This window comes from Mastigoproctus giganteus, chromosome 7 (genome assembly GCF_048544385.1).
Source record: "Mastigoproctus giganteus isolate SK-2022 chromosome 7, ASM4854438v1, whole genome shotgun sequence".
Classification (NCBI taxonomy): domain Eukaryota; kingdom Metazoa; phylum Arthropoda; class Arachnida; order Uropygi; family Thelyphonidae; genus Mastigoproctus; species Mastigoproctus giganteus.
Window position 1 is genome coordinate 18,905,266 of NC_143581.1, and position 20,173 is coordinate 18,925,438.

At 37.6% G+C, this 20,173-nt stretch overlaps 1 protein-coding gene across 3 annotated transcripts in view; it reads left to right on the forward strand.

The window, feature by feature from the left end:
- LOC150082609 (zinc finger protein ush-like) overlaps nucleotides 1-20,173 on the forward strand; it is a 58,392-nt gene that overhangs the window by 34,691 nt on the left and 3,528 nt on the right. The window contains exons 2-5 of one of the 3 annotated variants that reach the window (XM_090377542.1): nucleotides 494-681; nucleotides 10,446-10,530; nucleotides 11,278-11,637; nucleotides 11,751-11,894. In XM_090377542.1, coding sequence (XP_090233668.1) covers nucleotides 494-681; nucleotides 10,446-10,530; nucleotides 11,278-11,637; nucleotides 11,751-11,894 — 777 coding nt within the window. The remainder of the gene's footprint in view (nucleotides 1-493; nucleotides 682-10,445; nucleotides 10,531-11,277; nucleotides 11,638-11,750; nucleotides 11,895-20,173) is intronic. The other 2 variants (XM_090377544.1, XM_090377543.1) reach the window with 2 other exon arrangements.

Sequence of the window (20,173 nt, forward strand, 5' to 3'; positions counted from 1 at the left end):
AAATTACAACAGCCCCTATTTAGTGTGACCCTTTCAAAGGAGGTTAATTTGCCCCTACTTAGCTTCGTTCTCTTCCCTTTAGGGATCGTTTAACCAGCAGATGATACTTAAAGTGTCCTTGACCCCCTGTCGTGCCATCTGCGTGACATTGCTGAGTGTTAAGCGATCACCTACGGCTGACGCTAACATGCGAAACACGTTTTTATGCCAACAGAGGGGCGTGGATGGATGAGGGGCGAAGTCACCCAACAACACGAGTTGAAACTACGCGACCCAATCGTCATTTTTGGACGTCACCTAATTGTGGCGTCTATTAAGAAACCCTCAGATAGTCATCTTACTGAATTCCAACTATTATCGTTTACCGATGTAATCATTCACAATCATGCCCTTTTCGAAGTCCTTTATCATAAACTGAAAAAGGCATCTTTTAAAAGTCGTCTGCCACTGCCAGATTTATTTTTGTAATGTATCCTTAAAATGTACATTTCAGGGACCGACAGTGATGTCCAAGATACCGAAGAAATACCGAGCTTGCTACTAGAGGTCGCTGCTGAGCAACCAGACGAAGAAAAAATTGATTGTTGTGATACAGAAGCCGAACAATCAAAGACTTCCATTACATTAAATGATGTATGTTTCGAAGAACATAGTCAGGCTTCCAACGTGTCTGATAACCAGGTAGGGATTCGCAGAGATTGATTGTTATACTTTATAAATAGCTGAGGCGGAGGGGGGGGGGTGTTTGAGGTAATATTATTGATTCACGTCTGCCTTCTGTTTACGCACTTTCCTATTTGTTTTGCCAGTTGTGATTCGCGAAAACATTCTTCTTCTTTGAACAGATGGTTGTAGAGGTGATGAATGTATTTGCCTTTTAGCCTACTGATCGATCAATCTTTCCTGTCAACAGCCAAGCTATTCCAGGAACCAATAATCCTTTGAAATCGAAATGGGTTCTGTTATACACACACATACACACCATCTGAAGAGAATTCAGAGCTGTTGATTTTGGAGACGTACATTATCGATAGAAGAAGCCTAAGTGATAGTGATTATTTTGGTACCTACTGTACACAATTCTTTAAATTGATGTATCGTTCAAGAGAACAGTTGTGTTTCGTGAAGTATGTTATACTGAGTAGTGGAACTCTCTCTGTTTTGAACGAATTCTGCTAATCTGAGTAGAATGCCGAGGAGGATGCTTTGCCGTATGGCAAAGTCAGCCATAAATTGTACACTCGCTGGCTATTGAAGATACCTGCAGCATCAAGACATATTAGAAATAAGTCACACTGGGATTCACATCAACCAGACGTAAAGCAGGGCCAGCATGACGTTTAAGTTGACAGAAGTACCAACCAAGAATCTCTGCTGGAATGTCTCTTGTACACTAAGTTGCAATTTTATTAGGACACTTACCTAAGAACCAGTAGCTGTACAGCCTGGATTCGTTGTGGCGTGGACTCCAACCTATCGAAGTGTGTCACATGGATGTTGGCCCATATTCACTAAACTGCTGTTCTCACAGATTTTGCAAATCGAATGATAGAGGATTTCTACTCCAAAGAGTTCGTTCCATCTCGTCACATAGTGCTCAACTGGATTGAGATCTGGTGACTGAGTAATCACAGATCATATTCACATCAACGAGACGTAAAGCAGGGCCAGCAATGCGTTTACGTTGACAGCAATACCAAGAATCTCTCTTGGAATGTCTTATACACTAAGTTGTAATTTTATTATGTACACTTACAGAAGAACCAGTAGTTCCTTCCTCTTTTTATCCCTCGGATCAGCCTGGACTCGTTGTGGTAAGGACTCCACCGTATCGAAGCGTGTCACATGATCCATATTCGCTCAACCGCTTCTCAAGGATTTTGAAAATTGGATGGTAGAGGATTTCTGCTCCAAAGAGTTTGTTCCATCTTATTCAATAGTGCTCAACTGGATTGCGACTGGTGACTGAGTAATCACAGATCTTAGCAGCAGGCCGAATTCACTCCCATGCTCCTGTTCTGTACAGTTCTGGCCTTGTCACATGGGGCATTATCCTGCTGGAAGAACCCATTCGCAGTTGGATACAATGCAGCTATTAAAGGATGCGCCTGGTCGGAGGGATTCAGATAACTTATGGTATTCAAATGTTACTCGACTGGTATCAAGGAGACTGAGTGTGCATCAAGAAAACTGTTTTTAGGTATTTATCTAAATTGCATGTCGTAATAGTATTGTGCATGACTATTTATGGAATCTGACAGAGGTGGAAGAACTTGACCATGGTGTAACCATGCCGAAGAGTATGTGCAGTCAGTGAAAATGACAAAAGCCCACAATTCACGTCGACCTTGCCATACGGCAAAGCATCCCCATATTATATGAAGCAAAATAGCTATTTCTAGTGTGGACTTTATGTTCCAAAGATCAGGTACTCCCTGGATGACATTCCACTTACCACCGCTACCAACAGACACAGTCCGTATCCACAAATTCCCCATACCATGATACCACCTCCAGATTCTTGGGCTGTCTTAACAAGGCAACCAGGGTACATCGCTTGATGAGGTTCTTGCCATGCTCTGTGCTTACCATCAGTTGCTGGAAAGCTACCTCTGACCGCATAGTACAATAAATAAAAAATCACCTGTCCATCCCCTCTAATAGGATTTCTAGTTCTTCCTTGAATTTATTCAAATTATCGACTTCCACCACCACAACAACAACAGATGGAAGTTCGTTCCAATAATCACCACCCTCTGTCTGAAGGCAAACTTCTGCACATCAATTCTACAACCATCCTTTCTCGATTTGACTTAATGTCCCTTCATGTGTGTAGTCTCAGCAAAAGGAAGAATCCCATCGGCAATGAGTTTGCTCAATTCGTCCAAGGCCTTAAACACCTCAATCATATCACCAAGCAGGTGCCTCTTCTCCCGAAGCTGCAATTTGCAGACCTGAACCCTTTCTTGATAGAATATCCTCTTGTTCCTTTCACAAATCTGGTTGCCGTTCTCTGTACTCGTTCCAGTAGCTCCAAATCCTTCCTGAAATGAGGCCTCCAGACCTATATGCAGTACTCCAGAGGCCCTAACTCAAGATGTGTCCTTGTACAATGGGACAATCATTCTCCTAATCACTGATAGCAAAGCATTTTGTTTGCTGTCTACCAGTATAATGGATTTTTGTGTCCTGAGAAAAGGGGTTATTAATGAAGTATCGTTCTGCTTCAACAATGTTGGATGATCAACGATTTTCTATTTGAACAAGACGTCCCATAGTAGAATCAACTTCCAACTAAATCGCTTTGGATTTTTTTGTAAATTTTAAAGCTTGGGACGAAATAGAGTTGGATCCGATAATTTTGTTCTTGTAACTGAAGGAACGCCTGTCGACAATCCATGTTGGTTGTATATGATGAGAGGTTATCAAGAAACATAGATTAGCCTATTCTTTCTCTTTGGAATGGTGGGAGAATTATTCATATATGTCAAGTGACTCAATTCTTTGGATGGTTAGCTTAGAGAGAGAGAGAGAGAGAACGTGCAGATTCTCGATGAGAAATAATGAATGGCATCCGACTGATTCTGTTGATCCAAGGCCGATTCCAGTACTACATTCCTAGTAGGGACTCTTTGGAGGGTGTTTCCATGGGTACGGCAGCAACACAATAGATATTCCCAATGTTTGGAGGATATCCGGCTTCAGGATACATTTAGATGGTGGTGCAAAATGGACTAGATACTTTTAGGATGAACAGAGGAAAACCAACTGGTCCAACAACGGATTCGTTGGATACTTGCTTACAATGGAATCGGATTTGTACAAGTTATAATTTTCAATAAATAATAAGGAAATTGCTTTTAAACCATTTGCAGGACCACTTTCAAAATCAAAACATATTTGAAGGCTAAGATTTTCTTCAACCAATCATATGTTAGTTGACAGTAATAAAGAAGTAAACTTCAATATATTACGTTAAAGTGTTGGCAAATTTTCATGGTAACTATTGTTGGATGGAAGGGATTTGCATATTTTTTTAGGAACTGGCTGGTACAAGCAAATTTCCAAGCAGAAGGGCTGTAGTAAGCTCAGGAGTACAGGTTTTGAGAAAAAGTGGAGAAATACCATCCGGAGATGGAGCTTTCTTAGCATTGAGATTGTTCAAAATCCTTCTGACATCCTTTTGATACAAGATCACATGAGGCATTCAATGGAATGTACTTAAATGGTGGGAGGTGGTTTAACAAGAGCATCCATCCCTAAACCTAGCGAAATACAGGCCAATCACCTGCTTTCCAACGATGACCCAAGAAGATATCAGATCACTTGCAGAGTCAGTACATAATGGCCGAACAGCAGAAAGGATTCAAGAGGAGTTGTCAAAGAAGTCAATGAGAGAGTCATTTGCTGATTCTGTTCAGTGGACTGAACTTCATAAAGTCTGTGGTGGCAGAATCCAGGAGAAACAATGTAAGGTTCCTGATTTGTCTACAAGGAATAATTGAAGTTGGTTTTGCTAAGGATATCAGATGCTTCATAAGTTCCAATGATTACTTTGGCTAGAAGGGTGATGTCAGCAATAACTCTTCTAGTGCACAGATGTCTCAGATGAAAGTAATCGCACACGGATTCACAGTACACTGGGTGAGTGATAAAACAGAGGATTACAGAAAGTCAATTGTTTTAGTTAAGGTCTTGTGGTGAGGATTCCAAATGGGCGAGCTGAATTCAACGATTGGTAGAACAGTAGTTTTTTAAAGGATAACCACATATCTTTAGTTTTTGAACTTGTAGGTGTTCCGTTTGATCAATCCCAGTGTTTCGAATGCTTTTATGGTGATTTTAAGGACGTGGGCATCGAATTTAGCACTGCTCTAGAAGAGAATCCCCAAGTTGGTCACACCTTTCGATGAACACAGAGCTAATAGTGTACTTTATTATTTGTGGAGATCTGCTGGATGAGAACGGTTAGCAGACATGTCATTGAGAGATAGCCACAAAGAGAATTTATTGAGGGCGCATTGAAGCTGTTGAGAATCCGGTGTCTCCTTCACTACTGAGTAGATCTTAGGATCATCTGCATAGAGAGCAACTTGAACATTGGTGGTACAGATGAAAGAAGGAACATTATTTATAAAAACAATGAAAAGAAGAGGACCTAAGGGGTACTCCACTTATTGGTCTAAAAAGGTACGAGTTCACTTTATTGATGATAACGCTCACGGAACGATGCCATGAGAGCAAAGGGCCTCGGATACCATATAACTTAAGCTTTTCCAGAAGTTGTTCGTGCGGGCCTTGGATATATCTTTGTAGACTGCATCAACTTGAAGGTGGTTATCAACAACTTCAGAGGTTTATTTCCAGAAGGAAGCAAATCTGTGACTGCTGTCTTGCCACTGCAGAAACCATGTTGGTTCTGATCAATGAAAGAACTAAAGAACTGCTGTTTCAAAGAGTTTAGCCAGGCTGTTTTCCAACGATATGCAACGATATCAATTCCATCATTTTTATCACTTTTCTTGAAATCTGGAACTATGTTGACCTGCTTAAAGTGCTTAGGATACTCCCCCCTCCAATTTTTAACGTAGTGGCAGTCTTTTTCCAGAATAAGCCTGGAATGTCATCTGGACCTCTAATATCATGCTTTTTAATGCTGACTTTAAATCAGCATTAAAAAACTCTCTTTATATATTGTCCATCTATAATCTCCTGGTCATCAATATCTATAGAGAGCCCGGTTTTAGTGAGGCTTGGATTGCTCTAAAGTGGATTAGGTTACTAACTATACTCCTGCAATTCTGAAGATAAACAATGAACAGTTGAGACCTGGGAATTCTGACGAGAGGAGAGCGTAGTATGTGTTGATAGCAGGCCACTGATTGCTATGCATTTGGAGAGGAAATTTTGGACTTCTTTTGTTGTCTGTCCGTGAAGCGTTTCACTAGAGCCCCTGATAAGAGGGATCATAGATTTAGCACTTTATCCATTTGTGAGGGAAGACATGTTATTATAAAAGATGGAACTTCCTAGGAGCAGCGATGGCGAAATGGAGTACCACTATTAAGGTCGAGAACATCACAACCAGGCCAATTCCCATCAGGAGAGGAATCTTTCTGGGAGATGCTCTTAACCACATTGTGGTTCTGTCTAGCACTTAACCCGCTATCCACCATGCTCAACAGTAGCAAGTACGGATATAACCTCAAAGAAGGGAGGATGAACACACTCACCCATCTGATGTACATGGATGACATCAAGCTCTACGCGGCAACCCAGAAACAACTCCAGCAACTACTCCAGATCATCGAAGAAATCAGAAATGATATTAGGATGGAATTTGGTCCAGACAAAACCCTCGGATTCCACCGAAACTACCAGCTGCAGACTGGTAAGGAGCTCAGAGCCATGACAGAGGGACAGGCCTACAAATACTTGGGGATGATGCGGGCTCAGCAGTTACAGCACAAGGAAATTAAGGCCTGCCTGACTGAAAAAGACCATCAGAGACTCAGAAGCCTGCTGAAAGAAAAGCTGAATGGAGGGAACAGATTTAAAATCATAAACACCCATGTAGTCCCAGTTTTAACATACTCCTTCGGGGTCATAGATCGGACTAACACCAAACTGGAGGATATCATGAGAAAGATAAAAACAATGATGACCGAGAGCTGCCAACATCACCCAAAGTCAGCCGTGGAGAGACTGACAATTTCTCTGGAAGAAGGAGGAAGGGACCTGATAGACCTCACTGAGCAACAGAAAACAGCGATTGCTGACCTGGAGGATTACTTCCAGAAACACAGCAGTACTCCACCAGGCCATAAGGAAGATGGATGGATAAGCGGGATATCCCACTCAATTTAAGCGAGGAGTCCCTTCTCTTGCAGAAGACACAAGCGAATCTAGAAAGATGGGCAGAGAAGACACTCCATGGCAGGCACTACAATGACCTCCATCAGGATCACATAGATAAAATTGCTTCCAATGCACGGCCCATGAGTTGGACGCCCTTCACCGAGACTGAAGGATTCATGCTCGCCATCCGAGACTAGGTAATCAACACCAGAAACTATAGAAAATACAATGCCAAGGAGCCCAGAGTGTCCAATGAGACATGTCAACGATGCCACCTGGCCTCAGAAACGATCGAACTCATCACCGCGGAATGTAAGATCAGACTGAGTACACTCATAGACTCGACCATGTAGTCAGGATAATAGCATCTTCCTTACTAGCATCTGAAGATGCTAGTAAGGAAATATAGTTAATTAAAGAAAGTGTCCCGTTGTACAGGTACGAACCCCAACCAACAAGCTGTACTGGGACCGTGCCATAATAACGGATAAGACAATCTCGCACAACAGACCAGGCATAACCTTTGTGGAAAAGAAGGAAAAGGCTACCTATCCGATTGACGTAGCGGTACCCAACGCTAACACCCTGCAGAAAACCCATGGGGAAAAAATCAGGAAGTACACGAACATAAGACAGGAAGTCAAAAAGATGTGGCATATGCTACGGGTAACGATCATCCCGATCATCGTTTCAAACTACGGTATGGTGCCGAAGAACCTTCATAACAGCCTTGCAGAAATAGGTCTCCCAGAGAACCCCTACAAGGAACACCAGAAAGTCGCAATCCTGAACACCTGTAGGACAGTCAGAGAATTCCGCGACCAACAGTAACACCAGATATAACAACCACCACCCTATGTTCTTGGTAGCAACACCTGTCACAAAGTGGAGCCCCAAACAGGAAGAAATAATATAAGAGCAATAATAATAATAATAAACTCAACCTGCTATCCACCATGCTCAGCATGAGCAAGTATGGATAAAACATCAAAGAAGGAAAGAAAAACCTATACACCTTCTCCCACATTATGTACATGGATAATCTCAAGCTGTACGTGGCAGTCGAGGAGCAACTCCAGCAACTACTCCGGATCACTGAAGAATTGAGCAATCGTATTAGGATGGAATTTGGTCTAAACAAATGGAAGACCACGGATTGCATCAAGGGAAATTAGTCGGGTGAAAATGCCAGCTGTAGACTGGTAAATAACTCGAAGTCATGACAGCAGGAGAGAACCAGAATACCTGGGGATGAGATAGTTCAGACTCATCGGTTAGAGCACAAGGAGATCAAGGCCTGCCTGACTAAAAAACCATCGGAGAATCAGTAGCCTGCTCAAAGCAAAGCTGAACAGAGGGAACACTGTTAAAACCATAAACACCTATGCAGTCCCAGTACGAACGTACTCCTTCGGGTTAATAGATTGCACTTAGACAGAGTTGATGGTTATCATGAGAAAAACAAGGAGAATAATTACCAAGAGCCGCCAACACCACTCGAAATCAGCTGTGGAGAGACTTTCAACAGTTCTCGGAAAGAAGGTGGTAGGACCCTGATTGACCTCATCGAGAAACAGAAGACAGCGAGATATAACCTGAACGATTACTTCCAGATAAAAAAGCAGCATTGCACCAGGCTATAAGGAAAATAAAGCGACATACCCCACTCAATCTAAATTAGGAGTCCTCTCCCACTCAAATGGAACAAAAGAAGCTAGAAAGATGAACAAAAAAAAAGACACTCAATAGTAGACACTACAATGACCTCCATCAAGACCACATAGATAGAATGGTTTCCAATGCATGACTCACGATCGGGACGCTCTTCCCTGAGACTGAAGGATTCATGCTCGCCATCCAAGACCAGTTATCAACACCAGGAACTATAGAAAATACATCTCAATTGAGCGCGCAGTGTCAGATGACACATGTCGACGATGCCACCTGGCCTGAGAAACGATTCCAGACATCGCTGCAGGATGCAAGGCGAGCACCCAGAAAGAGTACACTCGCAGACATCTCCAGGCTGCCAAGCTAGCGAGGAAATACCAGTTGATCAAAGAAAATGTACCGTATTACAAGTACAAACTCCAGGCCGTACAAAAAACCCCAATCCACAAGCTGTACTGGGACCGCGCCAAAATAGTGGACAAGACAATCCCGCACAACAGCCCTGGAATAACCCTTGTGGACAAAACCCCTCTTGAAAACAACAGGACAGAATACAGAAAGAAGTCAAAAAACACTCCAGTCACATATCTTAAACTTTAAAGGTCCAATAGAAAATTCTCAGTATCTATCAATGATAGTAAACAACCTTGGACTTGCCTCGCAACAGATAGAAATAAATAAAATTCTGAGAACTTCTAGGAGATATCTACCATGTCTAGAAACCCGAATGTCATAACAGGGAAAATATTGAGCAAAAACTAGCAAAAGAACTTGCAGATTCTTTCAACAGATACCACGCAATGAAAGTAATTATGGAGATGAAATCCAATTTCCAGTTAGATTCGATCGTTATTACTCAAAGTGTCTTAAGATATTATTTATTACATTTTGTCTTAAGATATTACATTTTAACTCCTGGTCTTGTTTTATCAAGGCCAGGATTTTTTGTTAAATGATAAATATGCAAATTATATGAGAAATTTCAACAGCTTATTGAATGATCAATACCATGGAACTCCAAATATATCTGTAAATCGTGCTTGGAACTGTGCCAGCTCTTTTCAACAATAGTAATTAGACTAATATCTATATGACGTCATTTTTAAGAATTGACGCCCCCTTTTTTGTGATATTTGAACTTAATTCGAATCTGATCCCCATTAGAACTTGGCTCTTACCACAAATATTTGATTGAGTATTCGAGCAAGTCCAAAATTACTCAATATTTCTGAGGTCTGTTGGATTCAACACGCGAATTCCAAATGCAAAAGAATAATTAAACACTCGTGTGTTGTAAAGATCGGTTTGTCTGTTTTGTTAAATGAGAGGTCTGAGTTTCTCGCTTTCAAGTTCCAAGTTTATCGGGAACTTTGATGCACTTAATGAAATCTAAACAGCTGGATAACTAATCGATCATCTAATCGGACAAATAAATTTATCACGTATGGCAGACAATGCTATTTATTCTATGCCAATTATGAGATAAAGGATGTAGCAGTAATCTGTTATTTTTTTGGTATTTTGACACGTGTTTTTTTCTACACGTGCGTTTGTAATCTAAATATATTTTTTAAACCTGATACGGTCGGTCTGGGATTAACAAGTCAAGTTTTTCCACGAGAAAACTCACACCTTTTATTTAGTAAAACAGACAAACTGATCTTTAGAACACACGTTTTTTTTTTTTTTTTTTCGCATTACACTGATTAACGGTAACCAATTTTTTTTCTCGACTTTCATACAAATGTTCAGCTGTAAGGCAATTTATAAAATATTTAAATAATTTAAATTAATTTATAATTAATATTATACTATTATTTTGCTATTGTGAAAATATAGGAATAAAAGATTTTTTTATTTTTTTCTAATAAACAAAATTATGGATTTTTTTTTTTTTGTTTGTTTACATCGTGTAGGATTTAACCTTAGAAGAAGATGAAGGTTTGGACCAGTGTCCAGGAGTCAAAGATAATTGCAATCTCCTTGAGAATTATATAAAACGTAAGCTGAAAAAATTAAAATATTTATTTTGATTAGTCTATAGTGCTGCCATCTGTTATTTACTATATGTATCAATTATTAAATTAACCCCTTAAATTATTATTTTTAATTTATTTGTTAATTTTCCAATTTTTATAATTGTTTTAAAATCTAATCAGTTTTATAAATAATTTTGACTTTCATTTACCGAATATTTGCTTCTAGATATAATTGTTTTAATTTATCTGAAAACGTTAAAAAGATTTATTTTGATCAGTCTAGTGTGCTGCCATCTGTTATTAAAAACTGCAACAACTATTAATTTAACCACCGAGATTAAAAATAGTTTAAAGTGTTAAGTTAAATTAGAATTATTACTTTCAAAATTTTTTTATCGTTAATTTTCGAATTATTATAATTGTTTTAAGAACTAGTCAGTTTTATTAATAATTTTGACTTTCATTATCCGTAAATTTACTATTAAATACAATAATTGTTTTAATTTATTTTATTAAGCTCCTTCAATTTAATGCATTTTATCAATAATTCATAACAAAAATTTCCTTAACATTTATGTTAATTTAGTTCATATTTATGTGGTTGAGAGCCCCGAAAAATGAGTGCCCAATCTTGTATGCTTTTGCATTAAAACAGCCATGAGCAAGAGTATACAGCTTTCAGAAAGTAGTTCGTAAATTGGAATACAGATGGCAGCACGATACATATTGATTGGATGTACTCTAACTGATGGTGTTTGTTTTTGCACAGAGGAATGCCTTTCGGACAGTGAACACGAGGTGAAATACTCCTCTCTGTCGGAGTTCATCACATCTTCTGGTGACCCTGTTTCTCAGAGGCCCTCAACCCCTGAAACAAATCACGACGCGAGAATGCTCGATGGCCTAGAAATCCTTGGGCTTCCTAGAGATGCAGGAATGGCGTCCATGGAGAATCAAACTATTGAATCTGCTGCTACTACTCGACACGCATCGGAAAGCTCGTCTTCGTCCCCCAAGAATCTTTCTGTAACTGTTAAAGTAGAAAAACCAAGTGTAGAAACACCCGAAAACTGTATTGTGAAACAGGAACGACTTAGCCCAACATCGTCGACGTTGCCGCCATCTACCGGTGAGAATCACAATTATTATTTTTTTCAAGGTTTTGTGGTTAAAAAAAAATTATTGGCACGTGAGAGTATTGGACACAACATTTTTAATAATTCCGCGATCCATTTTTTTTAGATGCACGGTTTCGTTGCTTGCCTTGTGGTATTACGTTCAGCAGTAGCAACATCTTGCAGGCCCACCAAAAATATTATTGTAGCAGGATTCAAGTTCAAAGTTCTGAGGCTGAGGTGCAGAGTCCAATGCCGTGTGTCGAATATAGTAAGTAGTGACATCCCCTTAACTTTTCATTAATCCATTTAGAGTTTAATATCCATGTAATTTCTATTTTTATTAATTGTATTTTGATTAATTAAATTCACGATGATTATTCATCAAAAATAAAGTTTATATGTTGGTATATAATATATTCTGGTATTTATTCCACATGTTAATTAATTAAATATAATTTTAATTTAATATGAATTTTGTTGTATTTTAATATAAGATTTATTTTGATTTATTTTAATTTATCGTGTATTTTGTTTTATTTTAATTAGTGGTTTTTATTTTATCATTTATTTAATTCTATTTTATCATTTGTTTTATTTTATTTTATGAATTACTTCATTTTATTTTTAAAGTTATTTAATATTATTTTAATATAATTTTATTTTAATATGATTTATTTTAATTTATCGTGTATTCTGTTTTATTTTAGTGGTTTTTATTTTATCATTTATTTAATTCTATTTTGTCATTTGTTTTATTTTATTTTATGAATTCATCATCATCATCAGCCATTTTCAATCCACTGCAGGATGAAGGCCTCTCCAGCAACTTTCCAGTTCTTTCTGTTTTGAGCACTGGCCATCCATTTACTACTCAAAAACTCATGGATTTCATCTATCCATCTCCACCTTTGTCTTCCAGGTTTTCTTCTAGCTCCTCTTGGGTACCATTCTGTTATTTTCTTAGTCAATCTGTCATCATGTCTTCAAGCTATATGTCGTGCCCAAGACCATTTTAGTTCTTTAGTTTTGATAAGAATGTCCTTTACTTGAGTTTGCTGCCTAATCCATGTGTTTCTCTTCTTATCTAACAGTCCGATTCCTAATATAATTCGTTCCATTCTTCGCTGTGTAGTTCTCAGCTTCTCTTCCATTCTTTTGGTGAGTGCCCACGTTTCACTTCCATAAGTCATGGTGGGGAGTATACATTGGTTCATTATTTTACGTTTCAGACAAACTGGAATATTGCTCTTCAGTATGTGACTATATTTCCTGAATGCTATCCATCCAAAATTTATTCTTCTCTTGACTTCCAGCCATTTATCATTATTACAGCTAATAACTTGTCCCAGATAAGTATATGACTCCACCTTTTCAATTACTGCTCCTTCAATCATTATTTCCCTTTCTGTGGCATACTTGTTCATCATTACTTTTGTTTTAGCCATATTCATCTTTAGTCCAAAATCCTTACTAACTGTGCATAAATGATTAAGATTTTCCTCTAATTCTTTGGGATCGTGGCTTATGACCACAATGTCATCTGCAAATCGTAAATGGTTTAGGTACTCTCCATTCACATTGACTCCTTTCTGCGACCAGTCTAATCTTCTGAAAGCTTCCTTAAGGGCAGCAGTAAACAGCTTCGGAGATATTGTGTCTCCTTGTCGAACTCCTTTCTCAATTTTAAATTTCCTACTGTCTTTGTTTAGTCTAATAAAGGAGGTAGCACTCTCATATATTTTCTTCAAAATCATAATATATGGGGTATCAATGCCTTGTCTTTCCAGTGCCCGAAATATTGCCTTATGCTGTATGGAGTCAAATGCCTTTTCATAATCCACAAATGCCAGGCATAATGGTGTTTTATATTCATTTGCTTTCTCCATTAGCTGTGATATTACGTGAAGGTGATCCATAGTTGAGAATCCTGTCCTAAAGCCAGCTTGCTCTTTCGGTTGATTCTCATCCAGTATTCTTTCTAATCTGTTAGTAATGACCCTTGTGAACAACTTGTAGATGTGGGATAACAAGCTAATTGGTCTATAATTTCCAATTTCTGATTTATCTCCTTTCTTATGCAGCAAAACTATGATTGCATTATTCCACTGCTTAGGCGTCACACCTTTTCTAATGCACTTTGTGAAGAGCCTTGCCAGTTTTTGTGTTATGTCTCTTCCTCCCAATTTTAACAACTCTACAGTAACTTCATCTTCCCCCGGGGCGTTCTGATTCTTCATTTTCTTCAATGCATGTTCTACCTCATCAGGAAGAATATTGGGTATGTCGTATGTGTTGCTACTTTGCAATCCATCTTCCCCACTGCTGGCATCATTCCCTCGCTCCTTGTATAATTCTCTATAGTAGTCTTCTGCTATTTGAATTATGCCTTCTCTGCTGTTTATAAGTACACCATCGCTATTCTTCAGTTTCAGTATCATTTGTCTTTCTGTATTATTGCTCATGGCTGCTGATTTAAATCCTTTGTTTTCCCTTAATGCTTGTTCTACTTTTCTTGCGTTAAATCTTCTTATGTCCTCTCTGAGTCTCTTTCTAATGGCTTTGCATAACTCAGTATACTCAATTTTCTCCCTGTCAGTGTTTTTCTTGCTCTTCATTTGTCGCCTTTGGTTCATCATGACAAGTGCTTCTTCACTAATTTTTTCTTCTTTGGATTTCTTTTTCCCTATAGGTTTCTTGGGCTTTATCACTTTCAGAAAGTTGTAATATTCCTCGTCGATACCTTGGTCCTGAGCAGTCTGCAGAAGCTCAAACTTGTTCTTAAGTTCCAGTACATACTGCTTTTTCTCCTCCTCTGTTATTTCAAAGACCTTTGTATTATTTACTCGAGTCAGTTTTTTCCTTTCCTTTCCTATATCTATATCAAGTGTACCTCTTACCATTCTGTGATCACTTCCAACATTTACCTTATTCAGGACGGTAACATCATTCACAATATATCTTCTGTTAGTGAGGATGAAGTCGATTTCATTAGTTGTTAATCCATTTGGACTCTTCCATGTCCACTTTCTGTTCACCCTTTTCTTGAAAAAAGTGTTCATTACTGACAGTCCTTGAGATTCTGGAAATTCCACAAGTCTTTCACCTCTTTCATTTCTTTCACCAATTCCAAAATTTCCTATAGTTCCTCTTTCTGCGCTGTTTTGCCTTTTTCCAACCTTAGCATTGAAGTCCCCCATAATAATAGTGTAGTGGGTTTTCTGCTCATCTAGAAGACTCTCAATTTCAGTGTACATTTCTTCAACCTCTTCATCATCATGGCTCGATGTTGGTGCATAAATCATTATAATCTTTAGCTTGTATCTCTTAGAAATCTTGAGTATTAGTCTTGACACTCTTGGTGATGTACTTTTGAATTCCAAAATGTTGTTTTTAAAATCTTTATGGACCAGAAACCCAACTCCACCTTCACTCCTTTCACTGTTTCCATTGGTGTACAGCAGATTTCCACTTGATAAACTTATAAGTGATTCATTTCTTCTTCTTGTTTCAGCCAAACCGATGATATTCCAATTCACATTTTCTAATTCCTTTTCCAGCTCTAATATCCTGTCTTCACTGATGAGCGATCTTACGTTATAACAGGCCAAGTTCATTTTATGAATTACTTCATTTTATTTTTAAGGTTATTTAATTTTATTTTAATATATTTAATATAATTTTATTTTAATATATGATATTTTTAATTATTCATAAAAATTAAAGTTTTATGCTGGTTTATGTATTTAATACACGCTTACCACACAGGTGTATACCAGTTATGCCACTTAATTAAATTTAATTTTAACTTATTATGAATTTTGTTGTATTTTAATTTAAGATTTATTTTGATTTATTTTAATTTTTCATGTATTGTGCTTTATTTTAATTAGTAATTTTTTTATTTTATCATTTTATTTTTGAGATTATATAATTTTATTTTAATATATGATATAATTAATTTTATTTTATTCTGATATATTTCGTTTTATTTTAATTTTATAATATATAAAATTATAACGAGCAAAATCAAAAAAATTAAAGAAAATACATCTTAATATATGAGGTATTTTATTTCATTTAAATTTATAATTTATGATTATTTTGTATATTAATTTAATATATATTTTATTTTTATTATTTTTCGTTATTTGTTTCATTTTTATTAGCTTTAATTATTATTCTTTAATCAGTTTACATTTTTATTTATTAATCTTTTAGCGTTGAATTCATTTAGTAATGAATTCCTATGATGTGATAACAGCACAATCTGTCATTGAGAAGCCCCTTTATATACAGGCTGCTTAGGACATATGGAGTTCAGATATTTCTTTGTGAAAGATGGCCATGAAGGTTTCCTATTTCCTTTTAATTATATTTATAGAACACTATTAAATGTAAACAACGTTAAACCTTACTCTGTAATGGAAGGAGGAAAGTTTACCTCAAATTTTCAAAATTCAATAAACACCGACCATAAATCAAAGCGACCTCCATTATTCTCTTAATGATTTTATAAATAGCTCAAACAGGTATGTATACAACCTGTGATGAATATAAACACCTCATTAACTGGTAAGACACGTGGCAAAACCAAGGACTCTTGGATTTTCCAAGTGTCTTAACTTGTGTTAAGACATATTACAAACTTGGTTTATTAATGAATTTATTTTTAAAACAACACCACGGAATTCTTTTAAAGGATATCTGTGTATTGATGAAATCACAATGTTCTTTTATTAATTTTAACTCCAGGGTTGCGAGCCCTCCAGAGCATGGAAGATTAAATATTGTTAAAGTGCATTCATATTCATGGCATTCCTTATAATATTTCTTGATTTATTGAATAGATAGGCAAATTTTTCATTGGGAAATGGAGTCACTTGTATAGAAATTTAAACGGACTGGACTCGAGTGTTAGCTGCTCCTAGATCTGGATCTTCCAACACTCGTGTTCAGAGTGGAGCTTATAGAGCCAGCGAGTCTCCAAAAGTAAACATATGGATGGTTCTGATGAGATGATTGGATACACAGCTGAAATTTATGAGTTTCTGATTCGTTTTAATTTTAATCCAACCCAATTTTATGGTTGAAATGTTGTTTTATCGTTATACGACTGGTTCCAAAATTCTCAGATCCTAAAATGGCTCCAAAAATGCAATTACTATTAGTCAAGAGAAAATGAAATCAAATTAATCCGAAGTCTTGCTTATGATAATCCAATAAATAATATAGGATTTATTATAAAGCTAATTTTATATTTTATACATCTAAACTGCCAATTTTTATATCTAACTTTACTTTCCCGACAACAGATGGCAGCACCATTTATTCAATTGTTTATAACCTCAACCGTACTTTTATTAACTAACTTTACTCTTCTGATAACAGATGGCAGCACTAGTTTTTACAATACATGTACTGTATAAGGTATTGTGCAAATACAGTGATTTTGTTTATTGCAAAGCAAAGGTATTGCGTCAGATAACATTTCTATTGCATCAGACAGTAATTGCAAGGTATTGCATCAGCAGTTTCTATAAATATGGCGTTGGAAGGGTATACACGATCATTTGTAGACAAAATAATAATTTCCTCTCCAAATCATGAAACAAAATTGCCATCAGGTAGTCCCTTGAAACTTCAAATAAATTAACAGTCAAATTCGCTGTTATGGAAGAATTATCCATAAACAATCTTACTTTTTATCTGGTCTAAATAACTCTATAAAAAGGGACAGTCTCTGCTTCTAACGGAATGGTCAAAATCTTTACTCCGTTTTTTGCAATGCACACAAATAGGCTTTTCAGTCTTTTTATGACCTCTTTATAGAAATCATCTTCTCCCCAGCAATGACCACACAGAGCGTCTCTTGGGAATGCGACCAAATGCGACCTTTAATGAGGACCAGTGCAAAAATATTCGGCCTTTCTCTATTTAAGGTGTTCCGCAAATCAACAGGAATTTCTATGATTCAGTTCTTAGTGTCCTTAGCAACTTTTGCCACTGATCTAATCAAAGTAGTCTTCTTTGATTTGGTCAGTTGCAAAATTAGGTTTTATAAAATTCCTTTCATACAACTCAGACAGAATATCTCCTCACTCCACATCACCTTCAACTTCGAAAATAATGAGACGGCCTCTTGAGGGCTTCGGTTTTCATTCCCTTGGCCTTCATAGCCTCATAAATTTTTACTCCATGAACATCTTCTTTGCTGGCAACGTCCAACACAACTCCCTTGTCCTTTATTGTTCTTATTCGACACACATTAACATTTTTGAGAACTTGTTTTATAGCACGTAAAACAACTTGCTTTTTGTTTCACTGGACTTTAGATGATCCCTGTCCGATTTAATAAACACAGCGTGCACTTACTCATTCCCTCGAAAGTTTAATTTTTAATTTTCTGTTTATATTCCGGCACGACAACCAAGTCAGTAGGGGTTTAAAATAAATCGTCAATACAAATATTTATCGTATTTAATAGTCACGGGCTCGAAACCCGGTCCACTCAAGGAACGAGTGCTTTGCACTCTGGCTCCTGACCACTTGGCTACGTCAAACTTGCTCCATCTCTCTGTGTACAATATCAGGAAGGCACAGCTGAGGAATGATTCCTCAGCTGTGCTCCACCTCGTGCATCGATGAGTCGTGGTCGTCCAACACGTCGCCGGAGGTTTGTGGGTTTTCCCTATTCGGACCACTTTCGGTAGGTACTGACCAAGACTGACCGTGAGCATCCCACCAGACGTCCTATTTCGGAAATGCTCTGAGCCCGTTGTCTGGTCATTCGAATTTGACCTTTGTACAACTCATTGAAGTCTATTGCATTCCCCATCTGAAAGACAAGAGTTCCCTCATGCTTGTATCTAATTTTAAATATTCAAGGACCCATTCGTCTTTCTTCACAAAACTGCACATTTGAAATCTCTGTGATCCCATGATGCAATGCGTTGCTTAAAAAAGTATTGTTGCGTAAAGGAAATGTCCGCTGTTGCATTCACATCACTTCACAACTTTAACTACATTATTCCAGCACTCGCATTGTCTCCGGCCCTTTGTTGTCCACTATAAATACACACCTGTGATTGGAAGTATTCAATCAGAAAGGATCTCCTCTGATGAGCAGGTTAATTCTGATTCGTTGAAATCCTTTTGACTTTGGAGGTTCTCTGGTCCTAAGGAATTCAACATTATGAGATTGTTATAAGATTGCCGTTGTGAGACAGACTCCGTTGGGTTTCTGATAATGACTCTTTGGAAAGGCAAAGATCCTAATATCAGAAACAATAGTGAGATCAGATGGTGGAGCGAAATATTTTGGGGAGTTAATGGTGAAATAGATAATTAGTGAGGTCAGCTGGATCCAGCGTGCAGTGCGGATAAAATATAGGCGAGGTTGTGGAATTCGAGTTAATTTTCTTAGAATTTTATACTCTTATTTTTTAACAGTCTCAAAAGTGCTTATTTTATTTTACCGCTCCTAATCTAGCGACTTGGACTGCAATCTGGGTTAGCTTAGATTACATTCGGCTCACTTTCGATTAATAGAATGGAATTTTTGGAAAGAGCAAAAATCCCATTATCGGAAGCAATCATGAGGTTGAATGGACGGGGACGGTTGCACAGCAAAAGGACGGGTAGGTGGACGACGAAGGGGTATTTTGGTGAAGTCAACAGGATCGGGGGAGTGGTGGGTACAAATTTAGGGAAAATTCTTGAATTTGAGTAGTTTTGAAATGTCTTTTGGTTAGATTCCGTTGGGTTTCTGATAATGGGCTTTTCGCGAAGAGCAAAATTTCCATTATCAGAAACCCAACGATAATCAGTGTGGTTATCTGAATCGGGTGTGTGGTGGGCAGACATTGAGGAAGATTCTCGAATTAGAGTTCATTTTCTCTTTTAGCACTCTGAGGCCAACGGCTTAGATTGCTAATTTCAGGACAGTAGGGTAGGAGATGGAGGATAGCGGAATTGGCGGGGTCATCAGATCGGGCGAGCGGTGGGGAGAGAATTTAGGGAAGAATTTGAGTTTATTTTCTTAGCTTACATTTGGCCCTTTAAAGTGACTTATATTGCTAAATTTGCGATGTTCCAGAGTTTGTTTGTTTGTTGTTTAGGAGCATTAGCAACAAAGACTATATTTCTCCGGGGATATGCGGTGGTTATTCCCTGACCTTTCCGTATTTGGTGGTCACGGGCTGGAACCCCGGTTTAATCAAGAAGCGTGTACTGTGCGACTGCTGCTCCTGCCCACCTGGCTACAGAGGCGCCTATGTTTCAGATTGATATTCGGGTAGATCAAGGGGTGGTATAAACGACATCACTGATTGATCAGGAGATCTTTAGAAGCTGAATTTATTACATATTTATTAATGTAATAATAAAATTGATTAGAAATCCTAGGTTTTCTTTTATGTTAATATTTTCAATTAGTTATGACAGGCATATTTTTGATTATAAATAGTTTAATGTACAGTGGTGGATAAAAAACTGGATCATCTGAAGAAAAAAAAGTAACATTTCTTGTGACATGTACAGTATTCAAAA